General features: G+C 36.4%; 1 protein-coding gene across 1 annotated transcript; it reads left to right on the top strand.

The window, feature by feature from the left end:
- The first annotated feature begins 1,813 nt into the window (after positions 1-1,813).
- LOC112033090 (probable apyrase 6) lies at positions 1,814-18,209 on the top strand. Its single transcript, XM_024065870.2, has 8 exons — positions 1,814-2,695; positions 4,969-5,081; positions 7,181-7,288; positions 9,100-9,154; positions 9,531-9,689; positions 12,496-12,593; positions 13,962-14,158; positions 17,796-18,209. Exons 1-8 carry the CDS (start codon positions 2,062-2,064, stop codon positions 18,064-18,066), a joined length of 1,635 nt encoding a protein of 544 aa, XP_023921638.2. The 5' UTR covers positions 1,814-2,061; the 3' UTR covers positions 18,067-18,209.
- The last annotated feature ends 596 nt before the right edge of the window (positions 18,210-18,805 follow it).

Here is an 18,805-nt window from a genome sequence, read left to right as displayed (position 1 = left end):
AATTCCTGAAAAACCATGGATGGATATTAGCATGGACTTTATCACTGGTCTTCCCAAATCTCAAGGGTTTGATGTCATTATGGTTGTGGTTGACAGGCTTACAAAGTTTGTACACTTCATGCCTTTGTCCCATCCCTACACTGCTGCCAAGGTGGCTCAAGTTTTCATGTCTAATGTGTTTAAATTGCATGGTCTGCCTAGATCCATTGTGAGTGATAGAGATGCTGCCTTCACCTCTAATTTTTGGAGGGAGTTGTTCAAGCTTCAAGGTACTGAGTTGGCTATGTCTTCAGCCTACCACCCTCAGTCTGATGGGCAAACTGAGGTAGTTAATAGGAGTTTGGAACAGTATTTGAGAGCTTTTGTGGGTGACAGACCTCACACTTGGGCTTCATGGTTATATTTGGCTGAGTTTTGGTTTAATTCTAACTACCATACTTCTACCAAAATGTCCCCATTTGAGGCTCTTTATGGTTTTGCTCCTCCAAGGATTTTGGATTATGTGCCTGGCTTGACTAAAGTTGCTGCTGTAGAGACTGTGTTACATGACAGGTCTGTCCTGTTGGAGCTTCTCAAGCAAAATTTGGTGGCAGCTCAAGCAAGAATGAAGGCTCAGGTTGATCAACATCGAACTGACAAGTCTTATCAGGTTGGTGATTGGGTTTTCCTTAGACTTCAACCCTATAGGCAGCTGTCTCTCAATTCTAAAGGGTTCCACAAGTTTTCCCCAAGGTATTTCGGGCCTTTTCAAATTTTGCAGCAAGTTGGACCAGTGGCTTACAAATTGGATCTACCTTCAGATTGTTTGATTCATCCAGTCTTTCATGTTTCTTGCCTTAAGCCTAAATTGGATGCACACACTACTCAAATCCCTACCCTTCCACCTGTAGATTCTGATGGGTTCCTCAATCCTGAACCCATTGCCATTTTGCAGCAGAGATCCAAACAATTGAGGAGTAGGCTGATTACTGAGGTTTTGGTCCAGTGGTTTGGGCAGCCTCCTGAGTGTGCCACTTGAGAATCCTTGTATCAGCTTAGACTTCAATATCCTCACCTTGTGGGCAAGGTTCTTTGAAGAGGTGATGCTACTGTGTTGAGTTGTTCTTGTGTTCATGTTTACCTTGTGGACAAGGTTTTCAAAAGGGGGATGGAATGATAGGACTACTAAGTGGGGTTGTTGTTGCTGATCTGGTTTGCTGATGCATGGGATTGGTATTAGTTGTAAATAATGGGATTGGTATTAGTTGTCAGTTACAACTGATTGGGTAGTTAGTTAGTTAGAAATAGTTACAAGAATGTACCATTGTTGAGAGTTCTGTAAAGCCGTGTATAAAAGGATTAAAAGGTTGATTGTAGCGGATTATGAAAAGGGTAATACAAATTCCAATTCTTCTTCTCAATTCTATATTTCTCTCTACCTCTATCTCTCTCTCAACCCTCTAATATCTCTCTACTTTGCTCTGTTCATGTTCCCAATTCTCTATAGCTGTTTGTTAGAATAGGAAATTCCTATCACAATCTATACCAAAAAATTGACTGGTGACTTGATCTGATGATAAAGAGCTATCATCATTAGTAGACACCATAAATTAAAACTCTTTTAAAAAAAATAAAGATTAGTTAATTTCCATCTTTTAATTAAGAAAAAAAATAGCTACCTTTTTTTTTTCTTTTATACAAGATATAAATTTTTTTTTTTTTATAGAGAGGCTAGTTTATAAAAATAGCTACTTTCTATTTCAAGAGAAATACTTTTGAGAGAGGTACAATTAACCATGCTTTCGTTTTCCATAAAAAAAAAAAAACTATGCCTTCGTTATAAACGGTCAAATATGAAATAAAGTAATTCTGTAAAGGAAGAACGGAATATAAGCATCAACTTATCATTCTTCATCATCACCACCACTACTACTATCACACACACACAAACACAACAACACTGTCCAAATTCCAAAATCCAAACCAACTAAACCATACTCCCATTACCGCCACATCCACCACCAAAATGTAACAAAAACCAACAAAACTTCCAGAACCAAAAACCAAAATCCACAACCCAAAATGGATTTATCCAGATGGACTTCTTCTTCTTCTTCTTCATCTTCATCCTCTTACTCCTCCTCTTCCTCCGCCTTCATTCCGCCGCACCGCACTCAACTCCACCCCCGTATGCACCTCTTCCCCCAACCGCCAAACCCTAGCAAGCAACAGCAGCAGCACTCTTTCCACTCCAAATGCCTCCTCCTCCTCGCCTCTCTCTTCACCGTCCCTTTCCTCTTCCACCTCTTCTCCACCGCCCACAAGATCCACTCCTCCACCAAGTTCACCGACCCCAAGTCCTCCCCGCTCTTCGGCGTCGTCATCAACGCCGGCTCCGCCGGATCCCGCGTCCGCGTCTTCGAGCTCCTCGGCGACGCCGAGGCCAGGATCCCCCTCATGGACGGCTCCGGCTCCAGCTCCATGAAGGTCCGACCCGGTCTCGCTCTCGACCCGGACTCGATCGCGCACTTGATCGCCTTCGCGAAGCGCCGGGTCCCCAAAAAGGAGCGGAGGAACACTAAAATTCAGTTGATGGTCGGTGCGCATTTGAACAATTTGGGTCCTGAAAGTAGGAACACGGTTCTCGAGTCGTGTAGAAAGCTTTTGAGATCGTCTGGGTTTCTGTTCAAGGATCAATGGGCGCGTGTAATTCCAGGTAAAACAAGTTTACTTCTTGACTGAATTGTTTCGCTTCCAAACCGAATTTGATTTTGTTATCTTCATCGATTTTGACCTTCAAATTTCATGCTTAACCTTACTCTTCAACACTATTGCTCTCATTTGATTTGAATTGCCAGTCAAATGTAGTGCCTTTTTGCTTTAGACATAAGACTTACAATTTGATGCATTGTTAATCACGAAAAGTTTATTCATACATTTATTTACTATGTTGTTTAAGTCAAATGCCAAGTCCATGTAGTAAAATTTGTAGTACCTTTGACATTTTCTTTGGATAAAACTTAAGTAAAGTTCCTTAGGTGTAGTACGTTAGGGTAAATAAAGCACAAATAATGTTGTCTTTTACAAGGACGATTAAATTCAATGTAGCTATGTGTCTTGCCTTGCTTTAATTTCTTCATCTTCTACTTATCAATAAGCTCCAAGCTAAAATGGCACCTATCCTCCGTCTTCCACTTGTAAGAGTAAGATGGAGTATGAGGTTGTGCGTTCAAGACTTTATTAAATGCATGCATCACTTTATTGGGATTCAATAATTAAATTGCTTAGAATTAATGTAAATTCATCAACTACTTGTCATCATTCACTTTCTACAGCATCCTAACTTTTGATGATCAGCAGCTTGTCCAAGCAGTCACCTTTATTCATTATGATTGCAACTGTTTTCCTCATGAAAAATGTGAGTTAAAATTTTAAAGATTTGGGAATTGGTTGGAAAAGTAACAGCTCACCACTTGCTGGAAAATTGAAGAAAAGTCTATGGAAATATAAAATAACTACTAGCATCATTCTAGTAGTTTCCTAGAAATCAATCCTAGTGAAAGAAAGCATCACAACATCACATTAGTGTTTAAGGAGACCCAAAACTAGCCATCAAAATTTTGATTAATCATGAATCATAATAAAAGTCCCAATACAAAGCTTATATAAATGTCTAAGAAAAACCTGACAACACTTAATCTTGACCATTGAAATAAAATAATCTGAACCACACATTATTATAGAATAAAAAAAAAAGAGTAAAAGACCAAATGCCCCTACTTATTACATCCACGAATTATTAAAATACTAAATTTCAGCACTATGACAACATTGTAACTACAGTGTCATGATCAGTAAATCCAGCACTCATCTTTAATTCAACTCCAGTTAGCATATCTAACATATCCTCAAGTTGTGGAATAGGGAACCAGTATGTGGCAGTGATTTTGTTGATTGCTCGACACTTTTAATTTTTAAGCACATTCTCCATCTGCCATCTTTCTTTGGAGTTAGCAAAGCAAGGACTGCAAAAGGGCTAAGGCTCTCTCAAATGAACCCTTTTTCTTAATAACTCATCTGCCGGCCTTCTAAGTTCAACATATCCAGTGGGATTCATACAATAAGCTGGTAAATAAGGTAGAGAAGACCCTGGAACCAGATCTATGGCATGCTGCACATCTGGTAAAAGGTGGCAATTCATCAGAATCGGGTTATAAAAAAGTTGACAGTAACTCCTGAACTTCCTTTGGCACTTCTTCTGTCAACTGTTCCAGATCTAACTGTGTTCAATTCTTGCCTCATCAATACGCAAACAACCTTTTTTTCCCTTGTTGGCAGCTTCAAATTTCTTCCTAGTAAGGAAGTGAAGGGCCTTTTTTGGTTCAGCTTTTGTTAGGCTTCCATTCTCCCTTTTCTTCTTTTCTTCAACACTCATTGGGCTCAAATAATTCTCCAGAGTGGGAGTTGGCCATCCGAAATTTGAAGAGGTTTAATGGTCATTACTTTATTGACTTTCCAATATACCCTTGCCCTTTATTTTATTTTTTTTTTTCAGGTTTAAATTCTTGAAAGTTTATAAGGGCACAAAATTTTTTTTTTTAGTTTTTTTGAGCGACAAAGTATTAAATAGATTTCCCTTAAAATGTTAGATTTTCTAAACTGGACAAACAAAATTGGTTGGAGGGGGTTTCAGGCAAAAGAGTTGGTATGCAGGTAATGTATTTATCATAAATATCTCCATTTTGTATAAACATGACACATGCACAGTAGAATCTGGTAGCTTAGTAATTAATATATTAACAGACTATCTTCTTTACTAAATTTATTAGCTTTTTTTCAATATCTTTGTTGTTTCCAGATTTATTAGTTAATTTAATAATACTTTGTCTGTTATGCTAGGTTGAAAGGTCATTGCTTATTGTTCTTGTTCTTTTAGGAATTCACCTAGCACTCTTATTGTAAATGACACTTGAAATGATCATGAAACAGGTGAAGATGAAGGTTTTTATGCTTGGGTTGCTGCAAACTATGCTCTTGGAGCTTTGGGAAGTGAACCACAGGAAACCACTGGGATAGTTGAATTTGGTGGGGCTTCTTTGCAGGTTATTATCATTCACCAAGTGTCTTTTGACCACAATTTTAATGCTTTTAATATGTAAATTGTATGCCTTCATGTATGGCTGTACATGTGGGACTCTTCTTCTTATTGACAAGTACAACTCATTTGTTGGACTCCTATTCACAGGTTTCTTGAATGTGTCTGACATCATAGTTTTGCTTTGTTGTTGAAATTCATTTCTCACGTTCATTTTTTTTTTTTTTTTGATAAGCAATAAAAATATATTATTAAAAGAAGAAAAGTGTGACTGGAGTATTTAGGAAGTATACATCAGGAACAGAGTGCAAATCAAAAGCATAAAGTACAAAAGTCCAAAAACCCATGAACAGAAAATAAATCATGAGCTGAAGTGAAAGAATGACATCATAACTCTGCAACCCAATCCAGAAGAGACTTGAAGAAGAAAAGTTTGAAATCTGAAACTGTTTTCTCCAAGTCCTCAAAATGCCAGTTCATTTCTCATGTTCATGAACCCGCATCCTTTTATTTATTTTGTTTTTTTTTTTTTTTGGGGGGGGTGGTATAATACAAAGGAGAAGCAGTTTCTACTCTTAATACAGGAATTATTCATCAAACCTTTTTTTTTTATAAGTAAATTATTTATCAAACCTTGGAAACAAATAAATTAAAAAGCTTACAAAACTTATACATTCAAACCGTAAATTTTTATTTTTTATATAACTAAATGATTTATTAAAAAAAAAAAAAAAAAACTACCACATGAACAATAGAACACACAAGATAGCCTGAAAGAAAGCAATTCAATGAAATCTGTTATTATACCCCTGTCACTGTGACCTAGGACAGTTTGATTATATAAAATACTAACTTGTGCTTATCAGAAAAAAGACCTAGGACAGTTTGACCATTCACTGAGTAATTTTAAAAGAAAAGTCTTCAAATGCATTTTTGAAACTTCCACATCTTCAGAAGTACAATAATTCAACTCCCTCCACAAAATCCACACAGCGGAAGAACATTGATCAAGCCAATTTTGCCAACCAGCCAGTAGATCAATCACTCTATGCAGCATCACCCAATGAACTCCGAAAAGACCAAAAACATAACTCCACAATGCATAAGCTAAAGCACAATGAAGTAACAAATAATCCACCAACTCCCCGTAAATTAGTGAGGTAAGAACAATCGATTGATGTTACTCTCCTGTTTATGAATCTGTTTGAGGTTCTTCTTATTTATGCAATAGTTTCTGAAAGCAATAGATTAGTAGGGTAGAAGTGATTTTATGTTTACTCCCTCTTCTTTATTTATTTTCTCCATGCTTATCCTCTACCTAATGTAACCTGTATATTTCATTCCCAGGAAAACTTAAGTTTCTGCATGTTTAACTTCTACTTTTCTTAGAGATCTCCTATCATTTATTGACTTAAGAGGTTGTTTTTCTATGTTGCGTTGAAACATGTTTAAGAGGAAGTGGTTGCAAGATGTGATGTTTGGTATTATTTTATCACCAAATGCATGGGTATTAAGAACAAAGGGTGACTATTTATATTGACCGGTAAACAATGAGGTCTGTAATTTTAGTTTTCCAATTAAGCATGATTATTAATGGTTACTTAATCTGTAAAATCCCTTATCATTGCTTTTCTCAGCAAAGCTCATGGAATATTGACAACCAGCAATCATGCTTGTCACCTATCAACAGCATTCAGGAATAAAGCATGATATCTGTTTATACATTCTGAAATATTCCTTAAAAAAAAAAATCAAAATGACTGAACTTAGATTGCTAAATTGTTACATAGTTCTTATTAAAGAAAGTAAAGTTATTGAATAGGACTGGAAAGTGTGGTGCAAGTGATTCTAGATTCTTAAACATATAATTCCATTTTTGAGATTTTAATTTCTGTCTAAATCCTGTTATAAAGTTTTTTAATATATTCAAAATAGACCTCTAGGGACCATAGATGACATCATATATATATAATTTTTTATTTTATTAATATAGGTGTTTTTTTAGCTATTTATTTATTTATGATTTCTGGTGGGCTGCTTTACATGTCAATGGATAATTTTTATTTTGAGAGATGCTGAATTGAAATTGGAATCATCCTATTGCAGGTTACATTTGCTACAAAAGAAACAGAACAGCTGCAATCTTCAAGAGTTGTCAAATTGTCTGGAGTTATTTATTATCTATATACTCAGAGCTTTCCAAAATTCGGTCAGGTGTTTCCTGTGTAACCTTTGTAAATGAAAATACTAGACTTTAACCTGTTCTTCTGTTCAGAATATGTTTTTTTTCCTTATAAATATATATATATATATATATCTATACTATTAATAAGAGGATTCCCTGTTTAGGTTTCATCATTTTGCGTGCTAAAATATCCTCACACAAATTCTCAAACTCTCTAAAATACCTATATCTTTTAGTTAGATAATTTTAAATTAAAAAAAACAAATTGGTTAAAAGAGTAATTTACTATTTTTTTAAAAGTCCATAAGTTTTAGGCTTTCAAACTTTTATCAACTCTCACGTAGAGAAAAATCCTAAAAATTAGGACATTATCTCTATCACACTTTTAAACATTATTTCACTAAACCTAAAATAAAAAATAATTTTTAAAAAAAGCTTCATCGCACGCGCAAAGCACGTCTGATGAGGCTAGTATATATATGTGTGTGTGTGTGGTCCATTGGATGTCCATTGGATTCTATGAACTATATGGAGGGAGGTAGCCCTCTTCCTTATGTTAAATTCTCAACATTAATATGTTTTTTTTTTTTTTTTTTTTTTGGCCTTCTGGGCTTTGGCATGCCTGATGTGGATTTTCTTTGCTACTAGAAAAGGCTGTATGTGTAAAGGGTGAATGCATTTGCTCCACAGCCATGCAAACAACCTCATATTTCTGTTTTTGTGTCTTTACTGAGTATGTAGGTGGTGGTGCCTGCCCAGGGAGGGGGGGTGCAGGGCTTTGTGCTTGGTGGTTGTGGGATATGGCCTCCCTTTAATGAAAGGGAGATGGAGTTGATTGTGAAATAGTGAGAGAGATGGGCCCAAGTACTTGAGAGGGAGGGAGAGGAATTATGATAAAGACAGAGCCGTGCAAAACTCAGTTAGGATGCTAGTTCATCTTTATCTATTTGACTATTTGTGATCTATTAATTAGTGAAATTGATTATGAAATATATGTTAATAAATAAAATCTGGTTTGAATAGTTTAGAGCAATTAAAATGTAGGACATATTAAGCAGTTAAAAAAACTTGAATATATATGTACACACACATATATATGTATATGTATTTATGGTTGATGTGTTTTGTTGGTTTTTTAATGTGTTGGAATGCCTACACTCAGCACTCGTAGTTGATCCGTTCATTGGTTAGGATTTTTGCATTTAATGGATATCAGCTCACAATTTCTTTGCATAGCCACTTAATTGTTTCAACATTGACTGGATTTGGATTTAGTGTAGCACATGCTTCCTTTCAATTGCGTGCTTCAGCACAATGTTTTCTGGTGGTGTAGAGTGACAGCAAGTGTTGGTAGGAAATAGCAGTTTGGTGATAATGATAGCAACCATGGCATTGTGGTGAGGCTGTTGAGTAGGTATATTTGATGTTGACATGAAAGCTTGGATGATGTTTGTGAAGTACTGTCCTTTGATCTGGCATTATGTTGTAATTTGCTTTCCAAGACAGTGGAAATACATCTGCAATGCTATTGAGATAATATCTGAAATTATTGGTTATCTTCTTTTAAGGCTACCATCATACTTTTTTTAATACTTTTATAGAGGGTGAGCGGTATCATTTATTTGTGAGAGAAACTTGAAGCTGTATGATAACATTTTAATAAGGTATACAATGAGTTACTATTGACAATTGAACTAACGATTGTGTCTTTTGCACCACTGCTGCTACATAATTTTTTGCAGTGAGCTCTGCGTTATTTGATTATTTCTCATTTTTTTTTTTAAACATATATGGTGGAAGGTCCCTGTTCAAACAACTCTAACAGTTCTTTCTTGTATAGGATGCAGCCTGGGAATCACTGCACGAGGCTCACAATTCAAGAGAGTTGATATCTTGTGAGTTAGACTTTCCTTTTCTAGTACTGTGGGATAAAACTTGCTTTGAATACTTGAGTCCATATATGACTGACACCTGTGCTGTTGCAAAACTTTCAATTGCTTGGGGAATATTTAGTCTTGAAGCTTTCTTCCTCCATTTCTTTAGTTTATATATCTTAATTGTTTTTGTGACATCATATGAACAATTTGTGACATGTGATTTTCAAAGACATATGCTCAGCATAAAATCTTACCTGGCATGTCTTGTAAGCTCAATGTATTACATCACATGTAAGAGACAAAATTTGATGTCATGCACAATGTTCCATTTTCAGAATTCAATAAGGTAATTGAACCATTGCTAATTGGAAACTCTATATAATTGGTAATGCAGTGTCAAGTTCTACTGATGGCATCATTGGTAACCCTTGCATTCCCAGAGGATATAATCTGCCGCTGAATGCTAGTTATGCTAAGATTCCGACATCTCATCCAGCTGGAAACTTTTCTGCATGCAGAAATGAAGCATTGGCATTGTTAAAGAGAAAAAAAGGTAGAGAAAATTCTTCTGTTCCTTCAGTATGATGAGTATGGACTTTTTCATTATAATTTGATTTTCTGCTGATTGTGAATTTATGCCTTCTTTTGACCTGAAGTTTCACTGAATACTTGAACAGAAATTGGCCTCTTTTTTTTTTTTAATTTCCAGTAAACATGTCTTGCATTTGCATTTTAATGCCATGTATTAAAAGTGTGCATGAGCCATAAAGGGTGTGCCACCCTAGTACACCAGAGGTATGCATTATAAACAAAAATTTCCAAACATCTAAAGCTTAGTGATTCAAATAAAATCCAATATGCACCGGATCCTATAAAAACTCCGCAGTTAAGTGTGTTTGGGCGAGAGTAATACTAGGATGGGTGACCCCTTGGGAAGTCCTCATGTTGCACCCCTTTCTATTTCTTCTCATTTTACCTATCAAAAAAAAAATCCAACATAGGAGAAAAAGAAAAGAAAAATTGTAGCAGCTATTCATTTGTGTAATGGTCTAAGAAACAAGAGCTGGATGTCTTCAGCAGCAATTTCTCATTCATGAAAATATATGGGAATTTCATTTGCTCCAAAAACACCACATAAGAGCCAATGGCACAACATTCCAGATCATGGCATTCTTATGTTTCAGCAACCAACCTTTCCCAAAAACCAATGAATCTGCCCATGAGCCTCATGGCTCAGTGGACACCTCCCGTTCGCCCACTGGGGAAATCCAGGTTTGAACCATGGACTCCCTATGGGGATGTCCCAAATTACCAATAGAAAAAGCCCAGCAAATATACCATAATATAAGGTAACTCAACCCTTCCAACAGGCCAACAAATCTAACATAATATAAGGCGTAACCCACATTTTTTATTTTTGATAAATAACGATATTTCATAAAACAAAAGCCCCAGGTACACTGGGAATGTACATGGAAAGAGTTACATCAAGATTGAAAATTACAATGATCAAGCATAACAAAAGATTAGAGCAAGAAAAAGAAGAGAAAACAGAACACCAAGCAAACAAAGAGTGGAGGAGGAGAGATTTAATCTCAAGAGTTGACTGTTCCGTTCCCTCAAAGCACCTATTGTTCCTTTCCCGCTAAAGACACCTTAACACACAATGGGGGACAGCCCGCCATAGGTCTATATTGCGCTGTCTACGGAACGGACTCTGCCAAGACGCAAATAAGTCTGCAACACTTTGAGGCATCACCCAAATCACAGCAAAGAGGCTCCAAACCATAGACCATAGCTTGGAAGCAATGGGACAATGAGGCTCCAAACCATAAGGCGTAACCCACATTACACCAAAAGGAGAGAAAACAAACGACCAAATATCTCTTGCTATTGAGCAGTGGAGTAAGTCATTCACAGTCTCACCACAATTTGAATTAACCATCTAATTCAATGAGTGACTGTCAACAACTGAATTATTATGAGGTAAAATCCTCGATAGTCTGCCATTAAAAGGGATGGGGGCAAAAGATGCAGTTGGTGCTGTTGATGGATGGTGTAGATCCTTTATAGGAATATGCTTTTTCTACTGGATTAATGACCTGTAGAATTTGCTCATTTATTTCTCTCTGGATGATGTGATATACAAGTTTTTTTTTTTTTTTTGGGCAATAAGATGCATGTTTGTTAAAACGTCTTTGGCATAAATGAATTATGATAGATTGATGATAGACCAAAATCAGGATGATACTTATGAGAGATGGCAGTGATGGGAGTGGGGTGCAAAAATGACACCAACGTCCAAAAAAAAAAAAAAAAGGGTTTAAGAAACAATTTGTTTTATGATTTTAGAATTATTTAAAAAAAAAAAAAAAAACTAACTTAGGTCATTTTGGGAGGGGGTTTACGGCAGCCATTCAAGGGCAATGGACAGACGGGCCACATTGAAAACAAAACTTTAAGGACAAAAATGACAATTGACTCAAACTTAAAAGAAGGAACCAAAATAACAATGAACTCTAGCTTAATTGGCACCTTCTCTTATTATAAGTTCTAGGTGAAAGATGAGGTCATGGGTTCTAGACTCATTGGATGCGTGTGTTACTTTCCAAATAAATATGCCAAATGAACTTTGCCTTGAACTTATGGAACTTGATAATGCCTCCTAGTAAAGGATTTTAAACTAATCATTAGTCATCTGGTAATGGAGTTGAAATCATTTTTTTGGGCTAGGGGTCACATATTTTGAAAACGTTGCATTTTAAAAATGTTTGCTCCTTATTGCAGCGGTGATGCAGGCCTTTTTAGGATTCTTGAGAGTTGTACATGGCATGTAATTAATTAAAGCCCTAATTGAGATCCATGCCATCAAATTACATCAATTTCATGAATGATGGTTATTGATTGGCCATAATTGTTAGAATTGAAAATTTTTAGCAAGTTGATTTTTGTTAAATTACCGATTGTCCCAAAGGCTTAAGTTATTAGGAAGTGATAAATTTAATCACTTAACCATAATTTTAGCAATTTCTTATAAGTATAGGGAGCGAATAGAAACTACGTGAACTACACATTGAGAAATTCAATTTAAATCTATGTTTTATCAACCATTTAGAAGTTCAAATCAAATCGATGTTTTATCAACCATTTAGAAGTTCAAATCTGAAAGCCAAATTATGGCATCTATAACTAGCTTATCTTGTTCCAACCATGTGTGATCCTATACCTCTTAAAGTTTTAGTGTACCTCATCTCTTCTCTTGTTACTGTTTTTATTTTCTTTTGTAAACTCATTAGATTTTAAGATTTCACAATACTTGGGAAAATGGTATTTGTTGACAATTCTTCATTTCTATGCAGATAAATGCTTGCATCTGCCTTGCAAAATTGTTTCATCCCTCTTTCCTGAGTCACTAGGCAAGCCAGTTTCTTCGGAAAATATTTTATTTACTTCTGAGGTTTGTAAACTAATGACACATAAGTTAATATTTTAAAACAATTTGGTTTATAGTAGTTCATGCTCTACGGATTTAAATTAGTGAGGTGAAAAATGTGTTAGGCGCATTACAGAGGGCACAATTATAGATTTTGGGCAGATCGAGAATGAAGCAGAATTGAAATTTGACATGAATGGCTGGAGCAGGATATTTCGTTTCAGAATAAAAAATAAGGACTTCGAGCCTGGCTTAGGGAAGAAGGCTTGGGTGTTATAGTTATAGAGAAAAGAACAGTTTGATATTGTATTTAGGGGCTGTCATACTGTAATAAGACTCAGGTGCATGCACTTGCACTTGCACTTTATGAGGTGCTGTATATACATAACTGATCTAACCTGGGATCACAAATCCCAAGTTGGTCCATGAAGAGCAGATCTAATTATAAGTGCCACTAGATCTCATACATTGGAGCCCATGGTTTTGGGCTTGAATCCATTTGTATGGAAAATTTTCTTTTTCAAGCAGAGTCCCCTACCATATGAAAGAGTGAAAAAAGTGCATTTGCTGTGGTGGAATAATAAGCCTTCATCATTTTTTTTAAATTAATAAAATTTTATTGAGAAAGAGGGATACATTATGAACACAGGATACAGGTCCTAAAAGTTTACAAGCTCTAATTATCAAAAACAAGCCTTTGTATCTTTATGCATGTGTTTAATTTATTTGGAGCTATTAGAGCAGGATCTACTTTTTGGGGACTTTGTGCTGAAGCAATAACAAAAATTACTCTCTCTCTCTCTCTCTCTATATATATATATTTACACACACACAGACACACATATACAGTCCTATTCTTTAGTATAGCTTTTTCATCAAGTGGTCACTCCAAGAGTCAAATATGTGCACTTGTGCTTAATGAGGTATGCCCCCCCCCCCCCAACACACACACACACACACACAAGTTTAGTTTTTTAGGCACCTAGATGCCAATCCATGTGAGGCATCTGGACATCAAGCAATGTGCTATAACTCAGCCTAGATGGGAATAAACAAATTTGCAAATATCGAGACTAAATATATTGGAGGCAAGCTTATGTATAGCACTGATTTTCAAGTCCCAACAAGTGAACAATTCAAATACCATTTTGTATAACTGGAATCACTTCCAAGAAGTACCTGATATATCCAAAATAAACCTTTGGAGGTTTTTTTTTTTTTTCAATTGAATTGGCATAATGAGGTAACCCTCATCTCAGTTAAGCCAACTGAATTTTCCATTGAGTGAACACTTTATCATCATCTAATCATATTTACATACGTTGTATCATGTTTCTCTTTGTTTCTAGTCATTAATCTAGTACTTATTTTCGCTGATTCTACCTTCTACAGTTTTTTGGGCTTATTCCTAAGGCTTCTTTGTTGGTGTTGGAAGCAGCTGGTCAACATTACTGTGAAGATGACTGGAGTAAACTGAGAATCCAGCATCAAAACATTGATGATTTGGATTTGTCAAGATATTGTTTCTCTTCAGCATATATGATGGCACTTTTGCATGACAGTCTTGGAATCCCTATGAATGAAAAAAGGTATTGTTACTCTCATGCTTTGGATTTTACTTAATGGGTTCATCCACTCTCTTCTACAATTGACATTTTTTATAGGACTCTTCTACAATCTACATTACTTAGCAAAAAGAGTAAGAAGGCATGATAGGAATTCTCTTTTGTTGGCTAGATATCAGACTGTTAGGATCGTATCAAATAGTATAACGTTTCTTTTAAGTGGAAAAAAGTATATGTCCACACATGTTGCAAATATCTTTTGAATCTTAGTGGGACAGGGACAATGATCTGGGTGACTTGGCAACAGAATCGTGGTATAAGGATGAACTTCTAGGTAGTAGAGCTGTCGTGCTCTGTTGGGGGGAAGGCGAGGACCCTCTGTTTGGGGAGCCTCTGGCTATTTCAAACCCTATGGAGGAAAAGGCAAGCTTAGTGGGGGAGGAAGTCGCAGTGATTCACACACACACATCGGATTGTGTAACGAGGAAACTCAAAGGACTTAAAAAACTTTTGGGCACTTCCTATGCTGGCTTTGAAGTGGAGGTTGCGGGCTTTCTCAAGGCTATTGAAGGGTAGCAAGGAGTTGAAAATTTTGTTTAGTACAATTAATTATGAGTCTAGTTCAGCTAAGTAAAAAGTGTTAGCAGGAAAAGGGCCTTGATCTTGCATTAATGAATCTTTAGATCACTTCTTGGAATGTTAGAGGGTTGAATGAGAGGGACAAAAGGCTCTTGCTTAGGAACCTAATCAAGACTTGTAAGGCTGACATTATTTGTTTGTAGGAAACAAAGTTGGAATTAATAACAAGTGGGGTGGTAAGGAGTTTGTGTCGCTTCCATCATGTTGATTGGATCTACTTAGGTTCTGTTGGTGCCTCAGGGGATATTCTATCTATGTGGGATAGAAGAGTAGTGGAGGAAGCAATGGGGCAGTTCTCTGTCTCATGTAAATTCAAAATGTGGTAGACCATTTTGAATGGGCATTAACTAGGGAGTTGCTTAGATAGTGAGTGAAATTTATTGTGGGAGGAGTTGTCCGAGCCACTTAGTTGGTGTAATACATCATGGTGTGTGGGAGGAGAGTTCAATGTGGTTTGCTTTCCAACAGAGTGACTAGGAGCTGAAAAGTTCACTCATGCAATGCTTGAGTTTTCCTATTTCATTTCAGCACATGGTTTGGTGGATTTACCATTGGAAGGGGGTTATTTTACATGGTTCAATATTTGTGGGAATGTCTATAGACCCAGAATTGACAGTTTTCTTTTTTCAACGGATTGGGAGGATCACTTCCCAAATATCTCTCAAAGAAGGTTGCGTAGCTTTCAAACCACTTCCCAATTCTCTTAGGTTGTGGGAACTTCTAGAGGGGCAGAAGATGATTCAGATTCAAGAATGTGTGGTTAAAGGCAGAGGATATGTGGAGAAGGTGAGGACTTGGTGGGAGTCATACTAGTATCAATAGTCCCCAAGCTACAGATTGGCAAATAAACTTATAGTACTGAAAATGGATCTGAAGAAATGGAATGAGGAGGATTTTAGGAATGTGGAGGTTAAGAAGAATAAATTGTGGAGTGACATCAATGAGCTAGGCACCCTTGGAAACAGTCAACAACTAATAGCTAAAGAAAAGGAATTAGAGAAGGATCAGATCCAAGTAGAGCTTGAAAACACCACTCTATTGGAGGAGATAAGTTGCAGACAAAAGTCAAGAGTTCTATAGTTAAGGGACGGGGATGGAAACATGAAATTTTTTTCATTGAGTAGCCAACTCACACAGAAGGAATAGCTCCATTACCAATGTTGGTAGATGGGAAATTGAATTCAGATTTGGCATTCATAATTGTATTACACAGTTCTAAAAGTGCTTGTGTACGAAGGGTGGCTTTCGAAGACCCTTGTTGGATGGAATGGAGTTTTCAAGGATATCAAAGGAGAATGCAGAGTGGTTGGATAAACCTTCTAAAGAAGAAGTTTTGGGGGTGATAAAAAGTTTCAATGGCAATAAGGCACCATAACTAAATAATTTTGCTATGGTTTTCTTTCAGACCTGCTGAGTATACTGAAAACTGATGTAATGGTAGTGTTCTAGAATTTCCATGTTCAAGGTGAGTTTGAGAAGAGCCTAAATGCAATCTTCATTGCCTTTATTCCCAAAAAATTAGATGTTGTGGATGTGGACTTTTGGCCCATCAACTTAGTGGGCAGGTATACAAAACTATTACTAAAGTCTTGGCTGATAAACTGAGGATGGTGCTAATGAAATAATCTCCAGTCTCAAAATGCTTTTGTGAAGGTAGGACAGATCTTAGACTCTGTTTTGATTGCTAATGAGTGTTTGGACAGCAGATTGAAGTCAGATGACTTTTATGGAACTAAATTACACTAATAAAGTGCGAGGGAGTGGGGCTTAAGTTAGATGATACTATCGTACTTTGATTTCTACTAGTGCCATGTCTTTTCCTTGGAAAAGTATCTAAAGGAGATCAAAGGTACCACTAAGAGGTGCTTTCTTTCGTGGATTGTTACTTTGGGGAAAATTCTTACTATTGATAGTTTGCTAGGGAGATATTATTGTGTTAGATTGGTGTTATATGTGTAAACGCAGTGAAGAGATTGTGGATTATTTACTTCTTTATCGTCCTATAGCTACAGAGTTGTAGATTTTGGTGTTTGGTTTGCAGTTCAGCGGGTTATGCCACATAGTGTTATGGATATGCTAACTTCCTGTCAGGGTTGGTTTGGTTGTCATCGGAATATAGAAATTTGGAAAGCCGTCCCTTAGGGCCCATTTGGATGGAGGGGGGAAGGAGGGGGAGTGGAGGGGAGTAGAGTAGAGTTGGCTAAAAATAGGCTAATTTTGGGCTAAATCTACTCTACTCCCCCTCCCTCTCCCTTAATCCAAATAGACCATTATTGTTTGATGTGGTGCATTTAGCGAGAATGGAATGCTAGAAGTTTTGACGGCTGTGAACGAACTATTCTTGATCTTAAGCTGTTATTCTTCAAATCTTTGTTTGGTTGGATGATAGCATTGGGCTCATTTTCCTCTACTTCACTATTAGATGTGATTGATTTTGTACTTTGAGAGCTTGACTTTGTTGTACCCATAGGAAACTCCTTGTGTACTTGGGCTATCTTTTTTATCAATAAATTTTTGTTATTTATCCACAAAAAAAGAAAAAAAGAATCTATTGATTAAATTTAGCCACTTTAGTGACATCCCATTTTCTGCAAAATCTTTTGGAGGTTTAAGATAGATGCATAATGAAAGGAAAGCCGAGTTCTTGGTTTGCTAACCTAAAACCTTCCTCGAATACGGTATAGATGTGTTCTAATGCTATAAATGTAGTTGCAGCTTCTAGTTGAGGCCTAATGTCATGCTAATATTTCTGATTTATTCTCCATTTTTTGCAATATTGGATTTGGGTGCCCATGACAGTGTGTCTTGCATGTTGAGAAGCTGAGATGTTAGTCTCTGTATAACCTTAAAATTTATAAATCAAATCCTACTTTCAGAGGTTTAAGCTATACCACAATGGCAGTTTGAAAGTATTCACATGGTGACATTCATAGATAGTAAACTTGTTTGAATCGTTATTATATTTAAATATTCTGTTTGAAAACCAAATTATGTGAAATTGAGGTAATAATATTATTTGTAGGGTTGGGTTTGCAAATCACACTGGCAGCATTCCTCTTGACTGGACATTTGGAGCTTTCATTGTCGAAACAATGTTGGAGCCCCTTGAGTTGGAACCTGATAACTTGGGGCAGATTGTTGGAAATGAGTCAGTTACTTACTTTTTGTTGTTTGCATTTCTTTTAACAGCTGTACTAGCTATGTTCTTTGTACTGCAATGGCAGAAACCTCAATTAAAGACTATCTATGATCTAGAGAAGGGGCGCTATATTGTCACTCGTGTACCTAGATAATTATTTCCCATTCTTCCCCCAGCCCTTTACTTTTCTCTCCTCATTTTAATAGAACCTGTAAATTCAGCTATGTATTCAAGATCAAACAATTCTTTAGAAAATATATGACAGCTCTGTAGCACAATGAGCTTTATTGCTTGAAACCACAGCTACCACCCTGTCCAAAATATACAATGATAATAAACAGCAAAGGACTCCCACTGATCTTGTAGGGTTCTGTTCTTTGACTCTTTCCCGCTTACTAAAATATTATCGCGGCAAAGTTCAGAGAATGTTTCTTAATTTCTGCAATGGACTTCTGGGAAACTTTTTTTTTTTTCTTTTGAAAGTAAAGGATATCTGGGAAACTTCCCATTTATATTTTGCTTGATAGAATTCGCAGAAAATTGCTTGTGCATACCTGATGGAGATGCTGAGATTCTAAATTGCAGTATGTGAAATGATTGCCTCTGTTTTATTTGTCTTCCTTAAGTAGGGCTTGATTTCTTTGAAAAGGAAAGGATAGATAGGAACAGTGTGAGAGAGAGAGAGAGAGAGAGAGAGAGAGAGATGTGGGGAAGGTTGGGTTTTTTGGACAACGCAACAATTATTGATTGCTGGAATAGGTTGTTGATGGAGTAGAAATATAAGATTTCAAATAATACATCAAATGTCGATTGGAAAAGGACTCATTCTTCCCAATGTTGGTTGGTTCTTCAGGAGTTTAACCAATGAAAAATCTTTGTATTGCACCTACTCA

Source organism: Quercus suber, unplaced genomic scaffold (assembly GCF_002906115.3).
Source record: "Quercus suber isolate HL8 unplaced genomic scaffold, Cork oak 2.0 scaffold_490, whole genome shotgun sequence".
NCBI lineage: Eukaryota > Viridiplantae > Streptophyta > Magnoliopsida > Fagales > Fagaceae > Quercus > Quercus suber.
The sequence above is the reverse complement of the archived record's forward strand: the minus strand, read 5'-3'. Positions and strand labels throughout refer to the sequence as shown.

Bases quoted from the DNA above. Each gene is read 5' to 3' on its own strand.
- LOC112033090 (XM_024065870.2), top strand. From the start codon at position 2,062: ATGGATTTATCCAGATGGACTTCTTCTTCTTCTTCTTCATCTTCATCC. The intron at 7,289-9,099 runs GTGTTTCCTGTG...TTTCTTGTATAG, and splicing joins GCTTTCCAAAATTCGGTCAG to GATGCAGCCTGGGAATCACT. The intron at 14,159-17,795 runs GTATTGTTACTC...TATTATTTGTAG, and splicing joins ATCCCTATGAATGAAAAAAG to GGTTGGGTTTGCAAATCACA.